The sequence below is a fragment of the Carcharhinus amblyrhynchos genome, chromosome 2 (genome assembly GCF_965287045.1).
Source record: "Carcharhinus amblyrhynchos chromosome 2, sCarAmb.v2.hapA, whole genome shotgun sequence".
NCBI lineage: Eukaryota > Metazoa > Chordata > Chondrichthyes > Carcharhiniformes > Carcharhinidae > Carcharhinus > Carcharhinus amblyrhynchos.
In genome coordinates, this window is record NC_137325.1 from 22851202 (window position 1) to 22877728 (window position 26527).

At 44.5% G+C, this 26527-nt stretch overlaps 1 protein-coding gene across 3 annotated transcripts in view; it reads right to left on the bottom strand.

Annotated features, from left to right (window-relative positions):
- ctnnd2b (catenin (cadherin-associated protein), delta 2b) overlaps nucleotides 1-26527 on the bottom strand; it is a 1166477-nt gene that overhangs the window by 27774 nt on the left and 1112176 nt on the right. For all 3 annotated transcript variants that reach the window (XM_080203490.1, XM_080203498.1, XM_080203509.1), the window contains 3 exons: nucleotides 12945-13095; nucleotides 10710-10938; nucleotides 5108-5192 (listed from right to left, as the gene is read on the bottom strand). In XM_080203490.1, the coding sequence (XP_080059616.1) occupies nucleotides 5108-5192; nucleotides 10710-10938; nucleotides 12945-13095 (465 nt within the window). The remainder of the gene's footprint in view (nucleotides 1-5107; nucleotides 5193-10709; nucleotides 10939-12944; nucleotides 13096-26527) is intronic.

Here is a 26527-nt window from a genome sequence, read left to right on the forward strand (position 1 = left end):
CCTGTTTGTGCTGTAGTTTTTCCATGTTCTTTTATGTTCTAGAAAACCCAGTCCAGTGCAGTGCTTAGAGACTGATTTTTGAATGAGGCATTAAAGCAAGGTCCCATTCCCAACCCCTCCAAGTAGACGTAAAGCATCCCGTGACACTATACTGAGGAAATGCAGGGGAGTTTTCCCCAATACCCTGCCCAATATTTGTCCTCTACCAGCACCCTTGCCTCATATTCATCCCAATGCTGTTTGTGACACCTTGCTGTGCACAATCTGACTGTTGCACTCCTTACAATATTGCATTTCAAAAGTGCTTCATCACTGTAAGGTGCTTTGAGATGCCCTGCAGTAGTGAAAGGCATTTTATAAAGGCGTGACTTTCATCTCTTGTCTTGGTGAGGTATTGTTGACTTTGGAGAATGAAGTAAAATTTATTTATTAGTCACAAGTAGGCTTACATTAACACTGCTATGAAGTTACTGTGAAAATCCCCTAGTCGCCACAATCTGGCACCTGTTCGGGTACACCGAGGGAGAATTTAGCATGGCCAATGCACCTAACCTGCACGCCTTTTGGACTATGGGAGGAAACTGGAGCACCCAGAGGAAACCCACACAGACACAGGGAGAATGTGCAAACTCCACACAGAGTTCAAGCCAGGAATTGAACCCAGGTCCTTGGAATTGTGCGGCAGCAGTGCTAACCACTGTGCCGCCCAAGTTAGCATAAAACAAGCGCCATCGTTTCAGCTGTCCAAGTTCAATGGAAATGAAAATCGGGAAGATGTGCAATGGGAGACAGAACTGGTGACATCTATTTTACACAACTGCAAGCAGTTACAATCACCCCCTTTGTGTAAAAACATCCTTCTGTTTGTCGGTAGTGAGCTCTCACCTATGGGTTTGGTCTTTGGTAGCGAGCAAGAGGGAAATACTCGAGGAACGCTAAGAGCATCTCAACTTCAATCATGAGACATTGTCACATCGAGGCTCCTGATTTCGAACAATAACAATGTTCTTGATTATGTTTACTGCTTTCCATTAAACCTAGCATTCACAGGGGATCATTAACGTTAACCATTAACATAAACAAGGCGCTGCACTTTTCAAAGCAAGAAAAAATTAATTGATCATTTAGCAGATTAAAATTTACTGGATTGTCATTCTTGTGGTAATCTGTATTATTCAGCGTTACCACCAGGTGGCAGAAAGGGGCTTTGCAGCTCAACTTTTGCTATGAGCTCAACAGCAGGTAACCTTGTGAACTGACTGGACACCTTGCTGCTTAATATAAGATGCTGGATTGTAGAGAATATTGTCACTATTAAAAACAAATGGGGGCAGCAAGGTGGCACAGTGGTTAGCACTGCTGCCTCACAGTGCCAGAGACTGGGTTCAATTCCCGGCTTGGGTCACTGTCTGTGCGCAGTCTGCATGTTCTCCCCGTGTCTGTGTGGGTTTCCTCCAGGTGCTCTGGTTTCCTTCCACAGTCCAAAAGATGCATTGGCCATGCTAAATTCTCCCTCAGTGTACCTGAACAGTGCTGGAGTGTGGCGACTAGGGGATTTTCACAGTAACTTCATTGTAATGTAAGCCTACTTGAGACACTAAAAAATAAACTTTAAACATTATTAGGACATGAGTTGGACAGTTTTACTGAAGGTACACTTGATAACTCATTTGACTGCTCCTGTCTCAGTGAAATTGTGTCTTTTTCATTTTCTGTGAACATTTCTGTTTAAATGTCAATAAGATGTGTTAAAAATGGGGGAGGGGATAAAAATGGATGCTTCCCTTGGCAGGGGTAGATGGAGTTGATATAACCAACAGGAAGACATCCAAGCAGAGGTGGTCATCAAGTGTGACAGCAGCCACTGGAAGTCACCAATATCGGTGTCAGTCAGTGCAAGCGTCAACCGGAAGGTGTTCCACTAAACCGGGGAGCTGATTGAATGCACAGCCATAGGGAAAAGTACTTCACAATTGGACAAAAACTAGGATCAAGACAAAGGTGGAAAAAGCTAGAGAGAGATGACCAAAACCTTGGTTAAAGGGTTAGATTTTAAGTAGCATCGTAAAGGGGGGAGTGAGAGGGATAAATGAGAGGTTTGGGGAGGGGATTCCAGAGTTTGGGGTTCAGGATTTAAAGGCATAATATTCACCGATGGTGGGATCAATGAAAATTGATCAAAGGATAGATTAGGGGAACAAATCAGTTATAGACCAGCTCATTGCATCCCCACAGTGCAGAAGCAGGCTGTTTGGCTCATCGAGTCTGCACTGACTCTCTGACAGAGTACCCAATCCAGACTTGATCCCAGTAACCCCACTTATTTACCCCATTAATTCCCCTGACCTACACATCTTTGAACACTAAGGGGAAATTTAGCGTGACCAGCCAACCCAACCTGCACATCTTTGGATGTGGGAGGAAACCGGAGCAACTGGGAGGAAACCCACGCAGACACGGGGCGAATGCGCAAACTCTACACAGACAGTGACCCGAGTTGAACCCAGGTCCCTGGCACCATGAGGCAGCAGTGTGGCCCACTGTGGTCAGAGGTCAGAGTTCCATGTCTTCCCCCTGACCAAATTGCTGTAGCTGCATGCTCTCTACTTCTCTTTTGAGATTCTCCTTTTGAATGGGGAGAGACGCTGTGGGTATCAAGGTGAGGTTTTATTTTGAAGAGAGTTAGCAACGACCTTTCCCATGGCACTTGCACGAGAAGCATTTCAGATCTGAATCTTCCCCCAGGGGGATCGGTACACCTCCCTTTTCCAGGACTGACGGCTATGGAGCTCACACAGGAAAATAAATTACGCTGCTCGTCTTTCTTTACGTTCAAGATTCGACGCACGTTCCAGTGAAGCCCTTGTGTCCTTTTGTGCATTGCTTATCTCCACAAGGCTGTGAATCATAGTCATTCCCACTGGGATTCAGCAGCACTGAACGGTACGAATATGCTTCAGGGAATCCATTCAATCCATGTGGGTAAAATGGGAGTAATGTAAGCTTAATTTAGAGCGTTTTGTTTTCTTCTATTTGGGGCCAGAATGGCTGCACGTTGGCACAGTGGGTAACACTGCTGCCTCACGGCGCCAGGGGTTCAGCCTGGCCTCGGGTCACTGTCTCGGTGGAGTTTGCACATCCTCCCCGTGTTTGTGTGGGTTTCCTCTGAGTGCTCCGGGTTCTCTCAATCTAAAGATGTGCAGGTTAGGTGGATTGGCCGTGCTCAATGAGAGGAGATGGAGCTTACAGAAGAAGGGAGAGAAATATTCAGTGGCAGTCGGAGAAAGAGAACAGACGCGTCTGCTACAACTACAACAACGAGAGAAAGCAGGCGGGAGTCTAAAAGTGGGAAAGAACTGGAGATGAACAGAAAGGCAGAAAATAGTAGATGGAAAGTAGAGTGAAAAACAACAAGTATTGCAAAAAACAAAGCCATTTTTATTTTTGCCTGCAAGCAGAATTGCTGAAATCAATCAGTGTTTGTCCCCTTTCCCACGGAAGGTGTTTCTAGTTAAGCCGATGGTTTTTGCAGCTTTTACCCTGAGGCACCAGATGAATTGCTCTCACTACCAATGAGGACATTTCAATTCCATTTGCTCCTGAGCGTGCCATCAATGCGGTGAACGACCCACGCAGATTGGCAGCCAGGCAAGCATTGTATCGAAGGAGAAGTGCTTGTGTGGGTTGTTGGATTGGCTGTTTGAGCCCTTCCTGAGCCTGCCTTTGTTCCAAGGGCCAGCATGACTGGGAGCTGACATCTTTCATGCTGGTTCATACAATCAAAAAGACACACAAGCCATTGATACTTTAAGTTTGACAACAATGTTTAAATAAAGACCTGGGATATAGAATCCCTACAGTACAGAAGGAGGCTATTCTGCCCATCGAGCCTGCACTGCCAACAATCTCACCCAGGTCCTGTCCCCACTATTACCCTTGACACTAATGGACACATTTTCCCAATCTGTCCACCATGGGAATTGTAGCAGGCGAGGGGGGGAGCCATGGAAGGGTTTGGTGACTTTGAACAGGATTTTCCAATTTCGGAGCGAGCATGACCAGAAAATCCCGCCCTAATGGTCAATAAAGAATGGCCAATCAATCCAACAGCTGGAAAATTCTGATTGTTATATCCACAATAACAACTTGTGTTTATATAGTGCCTTTATCATCCCATCATGCTTTAGGACACTAGCCACTGGATTCCAGATGGAGGCAATTGTGGGTGGATTGGGAAGGTCACAGAGAAGGGGCTGGTGGAAAGGAGGGAATGGGGGGCATCGGAAGCAAGGGCCAGGGGTGTGACCCCCCCCACTCCCCTATGCCAGATCTCTCCACCAAGCCTGAGAAGGGTTATATAGACTGCCTCTACCATGTCACAGACATAACCCTAATAGGGGGAGGTGTTGGCCTAGTGGTATTATCGCTAGACCAATAATCCAGTAAATCAGCTAATGTTCCGAGGACTCGGGTTTGAATCCTGCCATGGCAGATGGTGGAATTTGAATTTAATAAAAAATATCTGGAATTAAGAATCTACTGATGACGTGAAACCATTGATGATTGTCGGAAAAAACCCATCTGGTTCATGAATATCCTTTAGGGAAGGAAATCGGCCATCCTTACCCGGTCTGGCCCAGATGTGACTCCAGAGCCACAACAACGTGGTTGACTCTCAACTAGTCTCAGGCAACTAGGCTGGGCAAAAAATGCTGGCCAGCCAACGACACCCATGTCCCTCAAATGAATTAAAAATAAGTATTGCTGGGTGAGTTCTCTGTCTCCATTGATTGAATACCAGTGGCAGGAGGCCCTACTTAAGGGTCTCAAATTGTCTCTGGGTGGGAAGGCAACCCTCAGCCCCTCCCACCTCTGAGGACAGTAAGTGATGGAGCCCCTCTTTCAGTTCAACCCTCTTTCCACAGACATGGCCCGGCCTGCTGAGTGTCTCCTGCCACCCACCCACCCAGATCCTCCTCAAAATCCTCACAATGCCAGCAACACAATCTGAGTTTTGCCCTTGAAATTTGTAGCTGCTAAGTCGAGATGCTTCACAGACGTGGTAAAGGGGGAAGAGAATCGAGAAGTGAAGAGGAAAATGCCTTACCTTCTTGTAGAGGCTCCTTAAATCTCGATATTGCCACATACTGTTCAGGACTTGAGATGCTGCCTTTACCACCTTCGGTGAATGCCTGTGTGTAAAACACCACAGCACAGGTTAGAAGCTGCATTAATCCTTTGGCTGACATTGTCTGAAATCAATGGGGGAAAATGGTTTAACAGATGAAGAAAAGAAGTTGACAGGCCAAGTTGGCACGAATGTGTCACATTTACTATCGAGCAAGCTTTCTATTTTGCAGTAAGTTTGAAATAAATAAGTCTGAACGAATGGCTTTAAAAGGTTAATGTCATGTACGATTGATTTTACTCAGTACTTGTCGCTTGAAGGTCTTTGGGGGCGATTCTCCCATTCCTGCTGTGCTGCCTTTTTAGTGCAATGGGCCAGGAGATTCGAGCGGAGGCTGTTTCGAGGGCTCCCCACTGGGCGACACGGCCTCCACGAGCCTCCAGCAGCCAGATTTCCAGGAGGCTTTCAGTGCAGGGCGACTGCGCATGCACTGGTCCCACGCGCAATGGCCCACTCAGCGTTACGCTGCCGGCCTGTCCAGCAAGAATAGGCCCTACCCACAGACTTTGAGTGATTTACGCTGGTGCATTCAACAGCGCACAGTGTGTGGGAGATCCATTTTGAAAGTCACGCTGAAAAAAACCAGCACGATTTACTCCAGTTTTTATGTGAATTTGACACTTGGAATTCTTTTGGGAGAATTGCCCCCTACATATTTACTCTGTGACAGGAAGCAAAATGTTAAACTGCTACTCATGCTGATGAGGATAAATCTGCACTATTGTTTTATCCTCAGCCTGATTCTCTCTCTTGCAATATTAGGTTGATATCTGCCATACACCCTATTTTTCTGCATCCTCCTACAGTCTAACTTCTTCACCCCCTCTTGTTTAGATGGTCTTCCCTTTATGGGAGTGCACCTAGGCTACACCCAAACCATCTTTTTAAAGGTTGTTACTTACTTTATTATCTTTCTGCCCTACGGTCTTTGACTCTTATTCACCCAGGGTCCTTAGTTACCCTCCTCTATTGAAGTATTTGTCCTCTAGTTTGCTCCTTTACCATTTTTATAATGAATCCAAACCTTATGGTACTATCGTCACTATTCCTGTGATGCTCCCCACACTTTCCACTTGGCCCACTTCATTCCCCAGGACTAGCAATAGCTCCTTCCTTGTCAGGAGGGAGGGGAGTCCTCCGATTGGCCAGCAGCTGTCGAGGGGCGGAATTTCCTCCCCTCAATCTGAGGGAAAACCTCCCATTGGCTACATGAGTGTCTAGATGCCAGTTACGCAGCAGGAATTCCCCAGTGAAGGTGAGACGCCAGTCGCCTGGATTAAATTTCATCCGTCGTGTTTCCGAAACCCCCCGATTGGGATTTTCACTTGCCTGTCAGGGTTGGAATGAGAGTGGATGTGCTTTGAAAGTATAATTCCCGGGTGGCGCGTCGTTGCCTTGACTCCTGCAGGATATGTTCAAATTTTAAATTGAGTGCCGTGCTGAGGGAGCTGGGAACGTGTTTGTCTCCAATTAATGAACGGCTTGTTCAGCTCCTTGAGGAGCTTGTTAATGGGCTTGAGAGCACGAGAAGGTGATTTTCAGATGATCGTGCACCCGGGAGAGTCCGTGCACGTTTGTGAGCAGCTGTTGGGATCAATCTGGGCAGAAGTTAAAGGTTTCTTTTACAACGAAAGGTTTTGGGACCTGGGGGGATTTTGCTCTGGGTTGATCACACAACCGTTCATTCAGTTATCTGGGCACATTTGGAAGCTGCTGGGCCTCCAAAGCAATGCTTCCTCTCCTCTGCATGGCATTAGTAGACCTCAGTTAGCTGCTAGATGCTTTCCCCTCTCACATTCTCCAGGCAGCTTTCACCACTTGGTGACACTTAGTGCCGGGGGCAGCACGGTAGCACAGTGGTTAGCACTGCTGCCTCACAGCGCCAGGGACCCGGGTTCAATTCCGGCCTTGGGTCACTGTCTGTGTAGACTTTGAACATTCTCCCCGTATCTATGCGGGTTTCCTCCGGGTGCTCTGGTTTTCTCCTGCACTTCAAAGGATTAGGTGGATTTGCCATGCTAAATTGCTGCTTAGTGTCAGGGGGATTAGCAGGGTAAATGTGTGAGGTTACAGGAATAGGGCCTGGGTGTAATTGTGGTCAGTGCAGACTTGATGGGCCGAATGGTCTCCTTCTGCACTGTAGGGATTCTATAATTCTATAACCAGATGCCAAAGACACCTCTGACTCAAACAGAGCTTTTACACTTGAAGATCGCATTTTCTAAGTGACATGTTTGATATGGAATTATCCAGCTGTCAGATTCCGGAACATTAGGTCCTCAAAGTCACATCAAGCCAGATTTAGGGCAAAGCTCCCTCTATAAACTGCCAAACAGTGTGCCTTAGCCTAAAGTGAGAGGACCACCAGCTCGCACTGATGTAGTTCCTCTTAACATTGAAAAACGTAGCCTCACACAGGCCATCCCTTGGCTTGTCAGAATTATTGTCAATTGGTGTTCCAGTTCCGTCGTCTCCTAAACCTGCTCAGGTTAATTCCATATAGGACCCTTGCAGCCCATTTGAAAGGCAGGTCCCAGAAGTGAAAAGCCTGTGTCGAACCCACCATGCCGTGCAGTTCGACTGGGCCATCTGTTTGCCATCTCTACACAGTATCTATAATGAGTCAGTTAATAAAATCCAGTTAAATGTGTTTCGTTGCTATTTTAACAGTTGTTAACCTGTCAGTTTAAATGGAGTAATGATTTCATTTAGATAGCACTCAGAGCAATTTGAAACAATTTTACTTAGTGAGGAAGAGGGGAATTTCAAGTGATTTCATTTAGATAGGCCACAGAGGGATTTCTACCCTTCAGAGATTCTCAGAAGGTGATAGCAATGTGGCTGCAATCTGGTCATTTCAGTGCCTCCGAGATTGTAAGCGGATGTTTGAGATATTCAGTCACAAAAATCACCAGCGGCATTATTGAAAAGTAAGGAGAGGTCGGGGATATCGTAAATAACTGTGATTTTGGAAAGAGCATTGCCAAATTTGGTTAGATGTTTCCTGAAGGTTTCATGACTGAGTAAAGAAAGTTTATTTATTAATGTCATAAGTAGGTTTACATTAACACTGCAGTTAAGTTACTGTTAAAATCACCTAGTCGCCACACACCGGCGCCTATTTGGGTACACTGAGGGAGAATTTAGCATGACCAACGCACCTAACCAGCAAGTCATTCCGACTGTGGGAGGAAACCAGAGCATCAAGAGGCAATCCTCGCAGACACAGGGAGAATGTGCAAACTCCACACAGACAGTGACCCAAGCCAGAAATCGAACACAGATCCGTGTGAGGCAGCAGTGCTAACCACTGTGCCAGCGTGCCACCCCACTGTATACCTTCCCTCTTTACAGAACTGTTACAGCACAGGCGGCCATTTGGCCTGTCAATCTGTGCCAGCTCTCTGAATGAGCAATAGCCATTTCCCTGCATCCCTGCACATTCTTCCTTTTCAGGTAAACAGTCTAATTCCCTCTCGAATGCTGTGATTGAACCCGTCTCCACCACATTCTCAGGCAGTGCATTTCAGATCCTAGCCACTTGCCTGGGGAACAGTTGCTCCCTGTCTACTCTGTCCAGTCTCTTTACGAGTTTGAATACCTTGTCAATTCTCCTCTCAACCTTCTCATCTCTGAGAAAGACAGCTGCAAAGTCTCCAAAATCTGTCCACGTAACTGAAATTCCTCATTCCTGGAACCAATTTCATGAATCTTTTCTGCACCCTCTCTAACGCATTCACATTCTTTCGAGAGTGTTGATCACCTCAGCCATCCAGCTTCACCATTTAGTGCCTCTCCCCACCAATTAGAAGGTAGATAAATTCCTCATTACTTGATTGGATACTTCCTGGCTGCATCAGACTATCTTTGTTTCCCCCCAGTAAACCAAAGCGATACACTGTTTAATGCTCTCTGATTTTTTTCTCCTGAGTTACTTGCAGCAATAGTAAGGGAGGTGGTTAGCTTAGCAGTATTATCACTAGACTATTAATTCATAAACTCAGTTAGTGTTCAAATCCCGTCCAGGCAGGTGATGGAATTTGAATTCAGTAAAAAAATCTGGAATTAAGAATCTACTTATGACCATCAAACCATTGTCAATTGTCGGAAAAACCTACCTGGTTCACTAATGTCCTTTAGGGAAGGAAATCTGCCATCCTTACCTGGTCTGGGCTACATGTGACTCCAGAGCTACAGCAATGCGGTTGACTCTCAACTGCCCTCCCAGGCAACTAGGGGTGGGCAATAAATGCTGGCCAGTCAGTGGCGCCCATGTCCCATAAAAACAACATCAGAGGAGATTGCGCTCTAATTTCTGGGGTCTCCAGGAAAGCCTTGGTGGTTTGACAATCCTATTTGTAGCACTTACACTGGTAAGGTTGGAGGTTAAATGCATTAATGGGTGAAGAAATTAGGCTGCCAGAGAGAGTGCTTTGCTGTGCACCTTCCAGCTGATGGTTACAGGAGGACAATGCCAGGAGATGTGGTTCAACTGCATGATCATCACATTCACTGTGGATAATGTGTGGGGCTCCAAATGGGGGAACAGGAAGGCATGAACAAGACAAATGGAAATCCAAATGGAAACAAACATTTTGGAAAGGTGTGAAATAAGCAACTAAATATTACCCATTATACACCAAAGTCAATATTACCCCTAGTGTTTCTGCAAACACTTGCCACCTAAAGCACAACTCCTTGGATTTGTGGGGGGAAATTGCCATGACATTCTTCCGTTCAATGGAATTCTTGACACGGTCTGAAGTCAACTTTGAATTCTGAACATTGTCCAACAATTAAGCATGCTCCCCTCAGATAGAGGCGTCAACCCTACAGAGTTGTTCAGCAGGTTCCAGGAATCAAAGGCTAATCTCTAGGACAGCAGCATGGAGAAAAAAAAATCACATAAAATAAATCCAACTGGGAACAATCTTAGCAAAAAAATTTGAAGTGCCGAATGAGCACTGTTTGAGACCTGTTTTTTTGATGAGAGAAAAAAGTCAAATCTTATCACACTTCGAAAAAAAAAGAGGCAAAGTGTGATTCTCGCCAGTAGCGGGGAAGGTACAGAGTTTATTCATACCGAGAAGCCAGCTGGAGATTACTAGATGGTGCTACTATGTATGCACCCTGATCTCCCAGTGCACTGTGTCAAGAGCACTCCTCCGGACATCGCACCCTCTTTCTGGGAGTGGGGATCAGTATGGTTTGAGGTCAGAGATCATGGCGGACTTTTCCTGTCCCATCTGCCATGGGAATTGTGGCAGATGGGATGGGAAAATTTGACGGACCATATAAAAGTCCGTTGACCTCAGGTGGGGAATTCCAATCTTGGGATGGGTTTGAGGTCAGAAAATCCCACCCCATGTGATGAAACCTCCAGGGATAAATCCAGCCAGAGTTGGCAACCCCGCACACAAACATGTGCAGTTCGCCTGGCCTCTGTGCACCGACCCAGATAGTACCTCACTGACAACAGCATCATCTGTGGAGTTCATGACAACCAGGCCCAGTTACATACTTGTCTCCTTTACTCTTGGCGATGCTGATGAGCTTCTCGATCCCTCCCGAGTCTCGCAAGGCCTTGGCGTTCTCCATGTTTTTCGTGATGACTTCATGCAAAGCGCAGCAAATAGCAGTTATCGTCTCGTCGGAGATGGTTTTGCTTATTGCGCTGGTTCCAGTGCCGGTGCCAGTGTTGCCGCTGCCTCCAGGAAGACGGTGGACAAGATCTCGCATGGCGTACTTGCCTTGGTGGAAATGGAAAGAGAAGGAGAAAAAGGGCAAGACACTCAGAACAGACTTGCAGTGCAGAGTCCCGTTGTCTCCAGATTACAAGAAAAGTGCGGGGGAATGGAGAAGGTGCAAAAATAATTTACAAGCATAGCAGAAAATCACCTTTCAGGAAATACTGAACAGAGAAAAGGGAAGTCTGACTGGTGACCCATTTTTGGGTGACCCCATAGACATCTTCATGTTGTGAAGGGGTTGAAAAGGATAGACATAGGGTTTGGTTTTACAGTCCTCCACTGGCGTGTTTGAAGATGGTCATAAAAAGCGCCATGGCCACTTTCCTGCCTACCCAAAGCCTGTCCCCCATTTTACAGGGGGATGGTAGAAGCATCTAAGGTGCAAACTCCTCCCCAGATGGGTGGGGGGGGTGTGGGTGGGCAATGTCTTGCTCAGAGTCAGTTGACACCCCACGAAGTGTAAGATTGTTGCAGCCATCTTTTTTTTTGGGTGGGCTCCTGGCCATTAGTCAGGGAGGTGGGGAACACAGCGCTGCTACATTAACTTGATGATTCACTTTGTTTGAAGCTTTACTTTTTAAATTGTTCTGTGAAGACAGGTCAGCACAAAGTTTAAGAAATCCAGCCCAGTTACATTGACATATTCAGTCATTCCCATTTGCTTATTAAATGCTAGCCACACCCTGCTGAATGTTCAATCTACTGTTAGTCCCTGGAGGAAAAGATGGCTGCCACACTTCACCTGATGCACAATATTCATGACAATGCAATACAACAGCACTTCAAAATTGCAGTATTGCCTAGGAAGTGCTTTTGAATGTCCTGAGGTTGTGAATGGCACATTATGATGGCAAGTTCTTTCAAAATCCCTTTTAGCCACCCCTTTGTTATCTTGTAACAAATCCAAATGATGAAAGCTGAAGCCCTTTCACTGAAATAGACTAACTGGCTGTTTCTTTTACTTGCTGCTGTTGGGACATTGATGTGAGCAAAATAACGGCCATGTTTACCTACAGACTACAAGCCATTAATTGGCTATAAAGCACTGTGGGCCATCTCAAGGACATGGATAATACAACATAATTGCAAGTTCCTCCGAAATCCCCATCAACAAGAAGAAACAGAGCTGCCGGCCGAGAAAACATTCAGATGGCAATTTCTTAACCACCTGGAATTAGGCAAAGTGTTGGCCAGAATTCTTCCAACTGCCTCTGGAATTCTAGCGGGCTGGATGGGGGCGAACCGTGTAAAGGTTCCCTGAAGTCAGGTGGGAATCCTCTGCGATTAGGCGAGAGTGGCTGGAGAATCCCGCCTGTTTTCTTAAAATTTGTGCTGGCCAGTCTTCACAGAACAATTTCAAAAGTAAAGCTTCAAACATAGTGAATCATCAAGTTAATGGCTCTGGTTACACATCTTACAACAACAACTTGCATTCTTATAGCAAATGTAGAAGAAATTCCACACCCTTCCCACCCTCAAAGAGCCGGAGATTTAACTGTCAATAGTAGAGTGATGAAAATCGGAGGAGTCAGAATTGGAGAAGCACATAGATCTCAGAGTGGTCAGAGGGATAAAGCCATGAAGGCATTTTGTAACGAGGAGAAATTTAAAACTATGGCAGTGCTGAACCGGTAGCGAATGAAAGGGACCAATCAGAGGATGATCCCAGCCTTGCCCGCTGGTGGGATCTTCTGATCCTGCTGATGTCAATGGACTTTTCAATAGCTCGCCATGTCCACTGTGGGGGAATCTGTCGCCACGGGGTCTGTTACACCCATCCTTGATGAGTATTACACTACAGGCAGCAGAGTGTTGGTTGAACTCAAGGTAATGGAGGGTGCAAGATGCCAACTCACCTTGAACATTGCAATAGAAGTTAGGGGCTAGAAATTATAGGGGTAGGGATGGGATGAGGTGCTTTTCTTTCAGACTGGAGATGTATCTTATCTATCCCGCTCTTTCGAATGATTGCAGCATGCTTTTGTAGAGCTTGACTTGCCACCTACCAATGAGCTCCTTGTTTCTGACGTCCAAGGCCATATTTCGTAACGCAGTGGCGACAGCGCACACCACACGGTCATTGTCTATTCTCAGCAGCTCCACCAGAATGGGCAAACCCTTCTCCTTCCGGACTGCAGCACGGATGTAAACGGACCACTGTGAAAATAACAGCAACACATCGGAAACCAGAAACAGAACTGAGCTTAAACACCGGACAACTGAAGGAACGATGGACATCCTTCCATGCAGACACTCGTTAGTGTCCTCAATAACAAGTGAATGTATATATATATATACACCAAGATTGGGGGAACGGCAAATTGTGCGGAGGGTGTGGAGAGTCTGCAGAAGGATCTAGATAGGCTGGGCGAATGGGCCAGGAAATGGCAAATGGAATTTAATGTTGGCAAGTGTGAGGTGGTCCACTTTGGTAGGAAGAATGGTAGGAAGGACTATTACTTACGTGGCGAAAAACTGCAGCAGGCGACGGTGCAGAGGGACCTCGGGGTCCTTGTGCATGAATCGCAAAAACCCAGCTTGCAGGTGCAGCAGGTGGTCAGGAAGGCGAATGGGATGCTGGCCTTCATAGCGAGGGGGATTGAATATAAAAGTAGGGAGGTCTTGCTGCAGCTGTATAGGGCATTGGTGAGGCCGCAGCTGGAGTACTGTGTGCAGTTTTGGGCGCCGCACCTGCGCAAGGATATTTTGGCCCTGGAGGGAGTGCAGAGGAGGTTTACTAGGCTGATACCGGAGTTGAGGGGATTGAGCTATGAGGAGAGGCTGAATAAACTAGGCTTGTACTCGTTAGAGTTTAGAAGAATGAGGGGAGATCTCATTGAGACGTATAAGATGATGAATGGGATGGATAGGATAGAGGTGGAGAGACTCTTCCCGCTCAAAAAAGACAGTAGGACTAGGGGGCACAGCCTCAAGATAAAGGGGAGGCGGTTTAGAACGGAGTTGAGGAGGAACTTCTTCACTCAAAGGGTGGTGAATCTCTGGAATTCTCTGCCCGTTGAAGTGGTGGAGGCTGCCTCGCTAAATATTTTTAAGAAGCGGGTTGATGGGTTTTTGATAAGAGAAGGGATTAAGGGTTATGGGGAGAGGGCGGGAAAGTGGAACTGAGCCACGACAGATCAGCCATGATCTTATTGAATGGCGGGGCAGGCTCGAAGGGCTAGATGGCCTACTCCTGCTCCTATTTCTTATGTTCTTATGTTCTTATGTATTTGGGACCAAAGGCTGAACAGACTGTGCCTCTTTTCTCTAGAAAAGAGATGAATGAGAAATAACCTGATATAGGTATTTAATGTTATGAAGGCGTTGGATAAGGTAGTAGTATCATAGAATCCCTACAGTGCGAAAGAGGCCATTTGGTCCATCGAGCCTGTACTGACAACAATCCCACCCAGGCCCTATCCCCGTAACCCCACGTATTTACCCTGCTAATCAGCTTGACACTAAGGGACATTTAAGCATGGCCAATCAACTTAACCGCATATCTTTGGGAGGAAACTGGAGCAACTGGAGGAAACCCACACAGTCAGGGGGAGAATGGGTGCAAATCAGCCAAAGCTGGAATCAAACCCAGATCCCTGGAGCTGTGAGGCAGCAGTGCTAACCACTGTGCCAACATGCTGCCCACTAGAGAAGATCTTTTCGTCCAAAGCCACGTGTTACAAAACACTAAATCCGGCCTGATATTTAAAGCCAGCCTCTTTACTCAGATAGTGGTCAAAGTGTGAAATGTATTATCACATGCAATCTGAAATAAAAACAGGCAGTGCTGGGATAGCAAAGCAGGTTTGGCAGCATTTGTGAAGAAAGAAACAGTGTTAACATTTTGAGTCGAATAGTAGACTCTTCTTCAGAATTGAGGAGCTTACATCGGTGCTGTAAGTTCTATGTCATTTTATGAAGAATTGTCAACATATGCGAGGCATCATACTTCTACAATGTCTTTGCAAGTATGACGTATAAGGCATCTCACTACCTTCCACCTCGGTACTGGTTTCTGTCCACAATGGAATAGAATTTGGATGGGCTCAACAAATTGTGTGTGATCCTCATTGTCAAGATACTGCCAATCTGCCTATTTGGATATAAAGTTCAACATGTTTGCAATTGGCACTGATTAATACTGGCAAGCTTAAGTAAATGATACATTATGCAATGAATTACATTGGCTGTATTCTCTGCCCCCTGCTGGAGGCGAGCAAGGAGGCGGGTGGATCTTTGTATTTAGTGGGTTGCTGTCAGGATTGATACCCAATGCCTTCCTGCCTCCGCTGGAAGCAGGATCTGGGCAAATTGAGCTTCCCTCTCCACTTGAGTCCCTTCGGTAAACAATTAACGATGGCTTAAGCACTCTTCTCATCTCTGCTACAATCTTCCCACGATGTGAAGACGCTGGCATTGGATTGGGGTAAACACAGTAAGAAGTCTCACAACACCAGGTTAAAGTCCAACAAGTTTATTTGGTAGCACAAGCCACTAGCTTTCGGAGCGCTGCTCTCCCCACTCACCTGATGAAGGACCAGTGCTCCGAAAGCTAGTGGTGTTTGTCACCAAATAAACCTGTTGGCTTTTAACCTGGCGTTCTTACAACCTTCCCAGCGCCAGATGGGTCTGTGACATACAGCCTGCACACCTGGGGCATAGAGTAATTTGTGCATTAGTCAAGGGAATGAGATGGGCCGCTCTTGACCTTACTGCTTGCTCCTCGATCCTGGGACTTGGAGGGTGGGGTATGTTGGCAGCTGCCACTGACTCCACCGTGGCACATCTGAGTACAAGGGTTGCCAGTCTCTGACTGACCAACAGCACTTGGTGGGCAAAAAGTTGTCCTCTGGGATGCTCAGTCTGAAAGAAGTCCTGTCGCTGACCTCAGAGTCAGTGTGGATGTCTTATCATCTTTACAGGCAGTAAGTGGGACAAGATTCCACCATCAAATCACACATATCAAAAAGATCCCCAAATTTCATTTACTTTTTGTTTAATGCCTTTGTAAATGATCTGCAGTAAAGACTCACCCATGGAAGTTAAATTTGAAGATAATACAAAACTATTGAAGATGGTAGATTTTAAAGCTCGGATGAAGCTATCAAAACATAGAATCTCTACAGTTCAGAAGGAGGCCTTTTGGCCCTCTCCCCATTCAGCATTACTGGCAATCTTCCCTCTATTATCGCCCCACCCTACCATTGCCTTGCATCTTGGTAGTGCCAATCTGATTGGCGGATTCAGTGGGTGGGGTGGGGGGAGAATGGGGGCTGGCGAGGTAACAATTCCCTCTCATATAGCAATTGAGAATGAGGGAGGAAGGTCATCAGGGAGCACTTTTCACACAAAGAATAGCAGAAGTACAGGACTTCTTCTCCCAAATGATAGTGGATGGTTTCCAGCTTGAAATATTATAGAGCAGTTTGAATCATAGAATTCTACAGTGCAGAAGGAGGCCACTCGGCCCATCAAACTGCACTGACCAAAATCCCATCCAGGCCTTATCCCCATAACCCCATGCATTTACCCTAGCTAGTCCCCTGACACTCATGGGCAATTTAGCAAGGCCAATCCACCTAACCCACATATCTTTGGACTGTGGAAGGAAATCAGAGCACCTGGAGGAAACCCATGCAGACATGGGGAGAACATGCAGACTCCACACAGACAGTGACCCAAGCCGGGAATCGAAAGGCAGCGGTGCTAACCACTGTGCCGCTGTGAGTAAGGGATATGGAGCAAAGGCAGGTCAATGGAGTTGAGATACAGATCAGCTATAATCTCCATGGCTGGCTGGACATGCTTGAGAGGTTCAATAGCCCATTCCTGTTCCTAATGTTCTTACTCTAATTTCTTACCGCTGTCTCAGGAGGAAATTTGGCATGAATCTGTTCATTTTCTTAATTTAAGGGATGTGGGCTTCACTGGCCAGAGCAACATTTATTACCCATCCCTAATTGCCCTTGAGAAGGTGGTGGTGAGCTGCTTTCTTGAACCGCTGCATTCCATGTGGTGCAGACACACCCAGAATGCTGTTGGGAGGGAGATTCAGGAGTTTGACCCAGTGACAGTGAATCTGTTAGAAAGCATCTCTTTCTCCTCTTCCTTCAGCAGTTTTAATTTCATTTTCCGTCCTCTCTCAATAGTATGACAGATAGCTCACAGCTTTCAATTACAGCTTTTAAAATCAATTCTCAGAATTTATACATAAAAAGCAAGGTGGGCATTCACAACCCTTCTCCAGTTGCCTTACAGAAGATGCTTTTTGCTTGAGTGACTGCAATCTGTGCAGTGAAGCTCCCGTAAAGCTGTCAGGATTTGATCTAGGAATGATAAAAGAATGGGAATACAGGTCCAAGTTGGAATGGTGTGAGCTTTCCTGGCTAGGAAGTTGTGCAGCACAGCGAAAGAGCAGCAGTCTACGCTGACATTGACTGGTCCAGAGTTCCCCCTAAGACTATATGCTGGGCAGAGCAGTCTTAGTGTGCATTATCAACTCTGGGTTATCACACCAATGGGGAGGCGGTGGCATAGTGGTATTATCATTGGACTAGTAATCCAGAGACCTAGCTCTTGGGACGTGGATTCGAATCCCACCACAGCAGATGGTGAAATCTGAATTCAGTAAAAATCTGGAATTAAAAAATTCTAATGATGACCATGAAATCATTGTGGATCATGGTAAAAACCCCATCTTGTTCACTAACGTCCTTACTTGATCAGGCCTAATGTGACTCCAGACACACAGTAATGTGGTTGACCCTTAAACAAAATGCCTTTAGGGATGGGCAATAAATGCTGGCCCAGCCAGCAATGCCCACATCCCGTGAACAAATAAAAAAAGCAGCATTAGCATCATATCATAGATGGTTCTGGACATTTGACAACGAAGTGTGCTTGTCAGCAGAGTACTCTTATTATTCATCATTTTATGAAGGCTATGTGACCTCCTGCAGCGGCGCACACCATGACTCAAGTCTTTAAACACTGGATTAGTAAGAGCGTAAGAACAATTTATACTGATAGAATTGAGAGCGCATTTTTAAGTCATACATTACTTTTGAATTTCCATTACAAATTTCTATTTCCATATTATAAAGGAAATTATCTATATAAATGTGTCATGCTGTAACTGCAATACCCCGCCAGTAATGCAGTCTTACCACTGACGAGAAGATAGAACTGTAATAAGTTTAATCAGAAGTTTCCATCCTAAATGTAGACACAGGAATTTATAATGAAAAGATGAAAAAAAGACAGAATATATGTTTTTAGAAAGGGAATGGGGGCAGTACAGTGGCGCAGTGATCAGCACTGCTGCCTCACAGCGACAGGGACCAGGGTTCGATCCGTGGCTTGGGTCGCTGTCTGTACGGAGTCTGCATGTTCTCCCTGTTTCTCCATGGGTTTCCTCTGGGTGATCCGGTTTCTTCCCAGTCTGAAAGATGTGCTGATTAGGTATATTGGCCATGCTAAATTCCCCCTCGATGTAACCAAACAGGCACCAGAGTGTGGTGACTAGGGGATTTTTACAGTAACTTCGTTGCAGTGTTAATGTATGTATACTTGTGACTCTAATAGACTAAAACTTAAAATTAAATTTTTATCTGTGCACTGAAGAATGGATTATTCTTATAATTTATTCCGCTACAAAGATTTTAATTTACTAAAATATTTCAACACGTACTAATATATTCTATTTAAAAATCAATAGATATAACACTGTAGTTTATTGAGGTTTGCAGTAAGGAAGTTGTTTGTCCTAATGTTTTATTGCAACATTATTTTTCATTATTTCCCACGCCCTACACTAGTTTAGCTGTTGTGAATTTTCATGTCTTTGTAACCAATGCCAGTTTGATTTACTACACCAAGTATCTACAACCTTAGCATGATCATCAATAAGGACTCTGTTACATTGACCACCACTAACTATTACCCCTTCATTGCACTTTATGAATGCAGTGAATACAATCCAGAGGATGTATTGCAGCAAATCATCAAGACAACTGCACCTCCCAAATCTGTGACTACCTAGAAGGAAAAGAACAGCAGAAGTGTGAAAATATCATCATCTTTGAGTTTCCCTCCAAGGCACATACTATACGTACTTGGGCACATATTGATGGCATCCCTTTGTTGATATTATGTCAAAATTCTGTAACTCCCTATCCATCAGCATTGTAGGAATACCTTCATCACACAAGTGCAGTGGTTCAAGAAGGCGGCTTAGCATCACTTTCTCAAGATTAACCAGGCTTGGGCAAAATGCCAGTCATGGTGGTGATACTGTTAGGACGCAGGGGTTGATCTCCTCTTGAGAAGCCTCGCCAAATTCCCCAAAGAAGACTACCTCTCTTCATAATCTGTTATAAATGTTTGGGAACTGTTCTTCATTAACGTTTAGAGGTTCATTAACAGAAATACCTGACACTTGCTTTAAGTGGACAACTAACAAATTATTTATTTAATCGATCAGGAACATTAACTAAGCAAGTAACATATGATTAAGGTAAGATACATCTGGAATGCTGTTCAAATAATTACAAGGTCCATTCATTACCCAAAACCCCCTCAGAAATTTAGTCACTCTCAAAAAATATACCATCAGGTGTCTTGGCTTTGGAAAAACCTTTGGAGTTCCTCTGTCGATTCCACTGTCTGTAAGCTCTTTCTGATTTTGGTACACTTTGTTAGATAGATGGAGAGTTCTCTTAAGAGGTATTCTAAGCTGGCAGAGAGTGCTTTTGCCCCCTCTAGGCGTTTAGAGGTGGCAGCTCTTCAGTTCAACTCCAGGCAGGCAGTTGAGTTTCTCTTTATAACCCTGATGATCTAATCAACAGGATTGATCTGATGTTGTCAACAACAGCCAAATTCAAATTTGATAGGTTCCTGATAGCTGAAAAAAGCAAAGAACTGGGAATGTAAGCAAAGCTGCTTGCAAGAGAGGACAGCTAATAGCTGAATGCCCAATCACTACGCTGTGACAATAAAAGCTACAGACCCTTGCACATCTGTGAATATCTGCCAAAATTGCACTCCATGGTCTAGTGCTGAAGGACAAATGCTGTCATATGGGTAGGTGGATCCATCTCTCGCAGGGCCATTTCCACAGCTCTGTGCACAACCACCTGTAGTTTAGAGGTGAGTCCTAGTCCTGGTGCTAGTAGACCAAGTGATCCCATGACGATGTGGCTACAAAAAAGGTCACATGTCAGGAGCACGAGAGTGCGGGCAGAATAGAAACATAAAGTAGTTGCTCAGTTAGTAAATAAACTATTGTTTGTTTCATGTCCTTTCTTGTCAGTGTCTGGGAACCCAGCATTTCTACAGTGCAAGAAAGTAGCTCACTTCCAAGTTCCCAGTGAATCATCAAGATGATAATTGCCTGAGACTTGTGCTGTTGTGATGACGCATCCATTTTCTCCAGGTTTTATGGTGCTGCCTCAGAATTTATGATACAACATAAGTAGTGCTGATATTTAATCAGTCACCCTCGATCTCCCTCCATTTTTATTTACATTCATTTCAATAGCTCTAGGTCTGAATTACACCTAGGAAGTAAAACACAATATAGCCTTCAGGTGAAGATGGCTCGATGCTGATGGTGAATTGGACTAGGTGCCTAATAGGGACAAAAAATGTTGCCCATTTTTTTAAATACCATTATAATTCCATTTTCGGCACAGTGGTTTGGCACTGCAGCCTCACAGCGCCAGCGACCTGGGTTTGATTTACAGTTTGGGTCACTGTCTGTGCTGAGTTTGCTGTGTCTGCGTGGATTTCCTCCAGGTGCTCAGTTTCCTCTCACTGTCTGAAAGACGTGCTGGTTGGGTGCATTGGCTGTGCTAAATTCTCCCTCAGTGTACCCGAACAGGAGCTGGAGTCTGGTGACTAGGGGATTTTCACAGTGACTTCATTCCAGTGTTAATGTAAGCGTACTCATGACACTAATAAATAAATAATAAAAAATAAACCTATGTCTAGCTTTTAATTGGCAATTGCATATGTAAACTTGTCATGTTGTCACAAAATCCTCCCGTCACTAGTGCAACAGCTTCACAAGTAAGAAGTTGCAATTACAATGTGACAGGTTCACCTAGGTGTGTTTCATTATGAGGAAATGATAGTCAAAAAGGTCTAAGGAAGTTCACAACGGACACATTTTCCTCAGTTATTTCTTTCCTTTTAAGTATATAGACATTCTGCAGTGTTAAACATCAAGTTCTCTTGTCAGCTAAGTAAAAGGCAGACAAGGTTTTCTCATAAGCAAAGCTCTTACACTGAAGTTTCAAAATGCAATGGTTTCAGGCTGCTTAAGATAATTGTCTGGCTTTACTTTAAATCGCCTTTCATACAAACAGCCCCTGAAGTCCTCCAGAAATATCCAAACTGACTCCCACCAAATAGCACCACTTCAAGGGAGCCTCTGGTCAACATGCATCAAGAACATGGTAGATTCAGCGCTACAGTTGTATTAGCCTGCGCTACTTGACACAGTTGGAATTGAACACAGAACTGTAGTATGTGGGGCCTTTCTTATTGACATTTGTATCCTGAGCAGTTTTTGCAGCAGTTTAAGATAAAACTGCCTTCAATTACTCCAGTAGGTACTCACCCTACAGCCCTTTCCACTAACCCTCCAGGTGAAAATCTTTTGGCTTCATTGATGTGTACATCACAATCACAACTGTACAGATGTAACCCTGTGGCCATCTCCATTTGATTTAGTCAATATCTTGAGGCTTGTAAATCAGATGCCATAGGAAGAGTTGATCTCTTTATTTAAGGTCTATTTCAGAACTTGGATCTACCCCTTCACTAAACATTTTTGCCGGAATTCTTACTGCCCCGCCTGCCACAGAATTGGAGCGGTTGAGGCGCGGACAATGGAAATGTCCACTGATCTTGGGTGGGATTTTCCGGTCTGGGATCGAGCTAGGCCATATAATCCTGGCCAACATGTATACTTTTAATGGAGCTAATATTCCTAATTTTCCAGCAAATACAACTAACTCAAATCCAAAATCAGGAAGGGTTTTGATTGTTAGAGAGAAGCTGTTTTTGTTGACAGGAGGGTCGACAACCTGTTGACACAGATTTCAGATAATTAGCAAAAGAACCTGAAGGGAGATAGAGGAGATTTTTTTCTTTTACAACCATGATCTGGAATGTGTTCCTTAAAAAAATGACGGAGGCAAGGATTGAACAGTAACTACAACAGCAGTACAGGGCATTGGTGAGACCGCATTTTGAATACTGTGTGCAGTTTTGGTCTCCTTATTTAAGGAAGGATGCAAATATATTGGAGGTAGTTCAGAGGGGGTTTGTTAGATTGATACTGGGGATGGCACAGCAGCACAGTGGTTAGCTTTGCTGCCTCACAGTGCCAGGAACCTGGGTTCAATTCCTGGCTTGGGTCAGTGTTTGTGTGGAGTTTGCACATTCTCCCTGGGTCTGCATGGATTTGCTTCGGGTGCTCTGGCTTCCCCCCACAGTCCAAAGATGTGTGGGTTAGATGGATTGCTAAATTGCCCCTTAGTGTTGGGGGACTCGTGAGGTTAAATGCATGGGGTTATGGGGTTAGGATCTGGGTGGGATTGTGGTTGGTGCAGACTTGATAGGCCGAATGGCCTCCTTCTGCATTGTAGGATTCTATATGTGGAATGAATGGATCGTGTTACGAGGATAGGTTGGACGGACTGCGCAGGAATCCAAGAGGTGACTTGACTGAAGTCTATAAAATCTTGAACAGTATTAACAAGGTGAACAGGGATCAGTCCAGGACTAGATGATGCTGTTTTGAAATGAGGGATCATCTTTATAGGACAAAACTGATGAGAATTTTTTTTCCCAGAGAGTTGTGCGATTTTGGAACTCACCACCTCAGGAGGTGGTGGAGGTGAGATCACCGTATATTTTCAAGGAAGATCTTGTTGGACAATGGAGTTAAAGATTATCATGGATCAAAGGGGCATGTGGAAAGCATAGAATCGTGACAGAATAATAATCAATAAGGGACCCTCTGATTGGCTGCTAATTCTGCCAAAGTCTTTGAACATGTGTGGTACAGTCAAGATCAGGCTCTGCAACATGCCATCCATATCTGGAAACTGGCTAATGACACTCACTGTCCAGGCCCACCCACAACAAATGGATGTCTATGAAACTGTATCCCAGTAAAGAGGCTGCATCTTCAGTGTCAAAGCCTAGACGGTAGCACTCTCACCTCTGAGTAAGAAGGTTGTGAGCTGAAGCCCTACTCCAGGGACTCGAATGTATAATCCAAGTTGAGTATCGGACTGAGAAAGTGCCGCACTATCAAAGAAGGGTGCCTTTGAGATGAGATGTTGAATCCCACAAAAGATAAAAGTTTCCATGACGCTACCTCTCCCCAGTGTCTGGACCCAACATTTATTCTTTAGTAAACAACATTAAACAGATTGCGGTGTCATTAGCAGCTTGTCGTTTGTGGAATTTTGTGTGTGCAAAATTGGCAACTGTGGTGTTGTTTGCATGGTATTTATAGCTATCCAACCCTTTTGATAGGGAAGAGAAATTTCATAAAGTGAAATTGAAGAAAAGAATAGCCAAGAATTGTAAAAGCTTCAGGGACTGGTTAATAATATGTTGTTTATAAAATCATTACATTGATTTACTTATCACAGAATCCCTACAGTACATAATGAGGCCATTTGGCCCATCCAATGTGTGCAAATCACAATCCCACCCAGGCACTATTCCTGTACCACACACATTTACCCCACTAATCCCCCTGATACTAGGGTCAAGTTAGCAAGGCACATCAACCTAACCCATACATCTTTGGACTGTGGGAGGAAACTGGAACACCTAGAGGAAACCGGTGCTGACACTGAGAGGACGTGGAAACTCCGCACATTCACCCAAGCTGGGAATCGAACCCAGGTCCCTGGCACTGTGAGGTAGCAGTGCTAACCACTGTGCTGCTGTGTCGATGATATTTAGCAACAGGAGCAGGGGAGCCTGTTCTGCCATTTAATTCAAACATGGCTGATAAGTATTTTAATTCCATTCACCCATCTGGTCTCTGTAATCTTAATACCCTTGTCTAACAAAAAGCTATTAAAATCAGTTTTCATCTTTTCATTTGGCCTCGCCTTGACAACTTCTGTGGAGAGATCCAAATTTCCATTACCTGTAGTTTGAGGAAGTGTTTCTGATATTGCCATTGAATGACTTGGTTCTAATTTTAACATTATGCCCCCTTGTTCTACATTGAAGAGAACACTTTATTTTTAACTGTCATATCAAATCCTTTAAATGGTCGCAAATGCCCCAGTTAGACCACTTCTTAATCTTCTACACTCAAGAGAATACAAGTCTAACGTAACCTATCATTTTAATTTAATCGTTTTAGCCCCAATTCCATACTAGTGAATCTGCACTATTCGTCACTCCCTCTTCAGTTGTATGTTTGGCATTGTTCCCTAGTCAAGGTGTTCCTTGAACAATTACATGCTGTTAGGCAATGTGTGACTGCTTGGATAATTCACATTGTCCGATTTTCCCTCCCTATGTTCATCCTGCACTTAATACCTTACTCTGTTCAAAACTGGGAGTATACAGGAAGGGAACATTTCTTGCCATCTGGAGGGTCCATTCACTCCTTTGAATAGATGAGGGCAACACTGGTACAATGAATTTCTTTTACTGAACGAAACTTAAAGAAAATTAAATCATTACAGAATCAGAGGGAAAGCAAACTTCGAGACTGGCTGCTGGGCCAGTCCCTGCATTGAGACAGGGTCTCAAAAACAAACTGCACTAACATACTAAGATCCAAATTATATTTCAACCCTTATCTCGTTATTGTAAATGTCCTTGTAGGCTGTTTCTGGCAAACAAAGGTTTCACAGTTGTTGTTATCAAAACTTGTTTTGCTTGCTATGTACTTTTCAGGAATGCAGTCAATTTTCAGATGATCCAGCATGCCTTCTGAGTTTTAAAATGAAGTCAATTTTGCTTTAAAGTTAGCAGTGTTAGTTAACTCCGACAGTCTAGCATTTAAATGTAACTGTATAGGCAGAAATATTTTAAAATGAAGTAAGACTGAAGCAAACAGAGCTAAGCATATATAGGATCCCTCATCATCTAATCCTGTAACAAGCTTGTTCACATTAGCTCACGGAGAGTGAGAAATTGTTTGGAAAACAGGGATTATTTCAGTCTAGGTAAATTGATGTAACCTTTGGGGAGAGGGAGAAAGAACAGAACTCAGACAGAGCAGAAAAATAACTGAGCAAAGGAAGTTGAATGGATGCAGGCTAATCTCATTGACAATAAGAATTTAAAATGAGTAATCCGACAGCAGGATACCTAATGGGGTCAAACATTCCGCTGAGTTAAAAGATTCTGCCAATATCTTATAGCGAGTGCAACAGTACCGACTTGCATTTCATAGAATCATACAATCTTACAGTGCAGGAGGAGACCATTTGGCCCATCGAATCTGCACTGACCACAATCCCACCCGAACCCTACCTCCATAACCTCATGCATTTATTCGAGCTAGTCCCCTGACACTAAGGGGCAATTTATCATGGCCATTCCACCTAACTCGCACATCTTTGGACTGTGGTAGGAAACCGGAGCACCCGAAGGAAACCCATGCAGATATGGGGAGAATGTGCAGACTCCAGACAGACAGTGATCTAAACTGGGAATTGAACTCTGGTTCTGGAGCTGAAGCAGTAGTGCTAACCACTATGCCACCCTGAGGCCACTTATGGAGACAGGAAGATAGGTTTAGGAGGAGTTAGAGAGGCAAAAAAAGTATAGCTATGAATTGAAAGATCAAAGCCAAGTCACATGAAGGCACGGTGGGGTACAGGAATTCTCGGATGTACTAAATGCCAGTAAGATGGGGAAAATCATAAAGATGGGTACCTGACACACAAAATGGCTGCCTGGCACATAAAAAGGTTATCTGAGAAAGAGGCATTAAGCAGGCACTGACTTAAACGCAGACAGCTACTTGAAATTAAAGCGTGCAGCAAAGACAGTTATTTAAAGTTAAACATGCAGGAAACAAATACTGCAGGAAGCCAGTAAGAGCTTGAGGCACTTTAAAGATAAGGACAGACTCAGGACAATAAGGTCTGATAAAGAGATTAGCCATAAATGGGACTGGGAATACATAAATGCAGGAAAACCAATTACTGTATGTATAGACCGAAACTAAGTCATTGATAGTCACTGATAGAGGAAACTATGAAACGATACGATGTTAAATGCCAATGTCTGTATATGTCTGACTGTAACAATGTGTTAACTATCGCTCCTACTCAGCTATAACGATGTATTAAATGGCTAATGTCCGGACTTTCCATTTCCGAAAAGTATAAAAATGAACCACTCCTATCGTATTATTGAGAAGGTAGCTGCCAAGCATTGCGGAGTACCAGTGCTTTCTCCCCGAAGCACTGTGTCCGAAATAAAGCTGTATTATTGAACCTCCAGTCTGACTCCGGTGGTAATTTTCCCACAACACCAGAATTGACAAAGCACAGAGGCCTGGGGGGTCTGAATGGAGCTGAAGATGGTT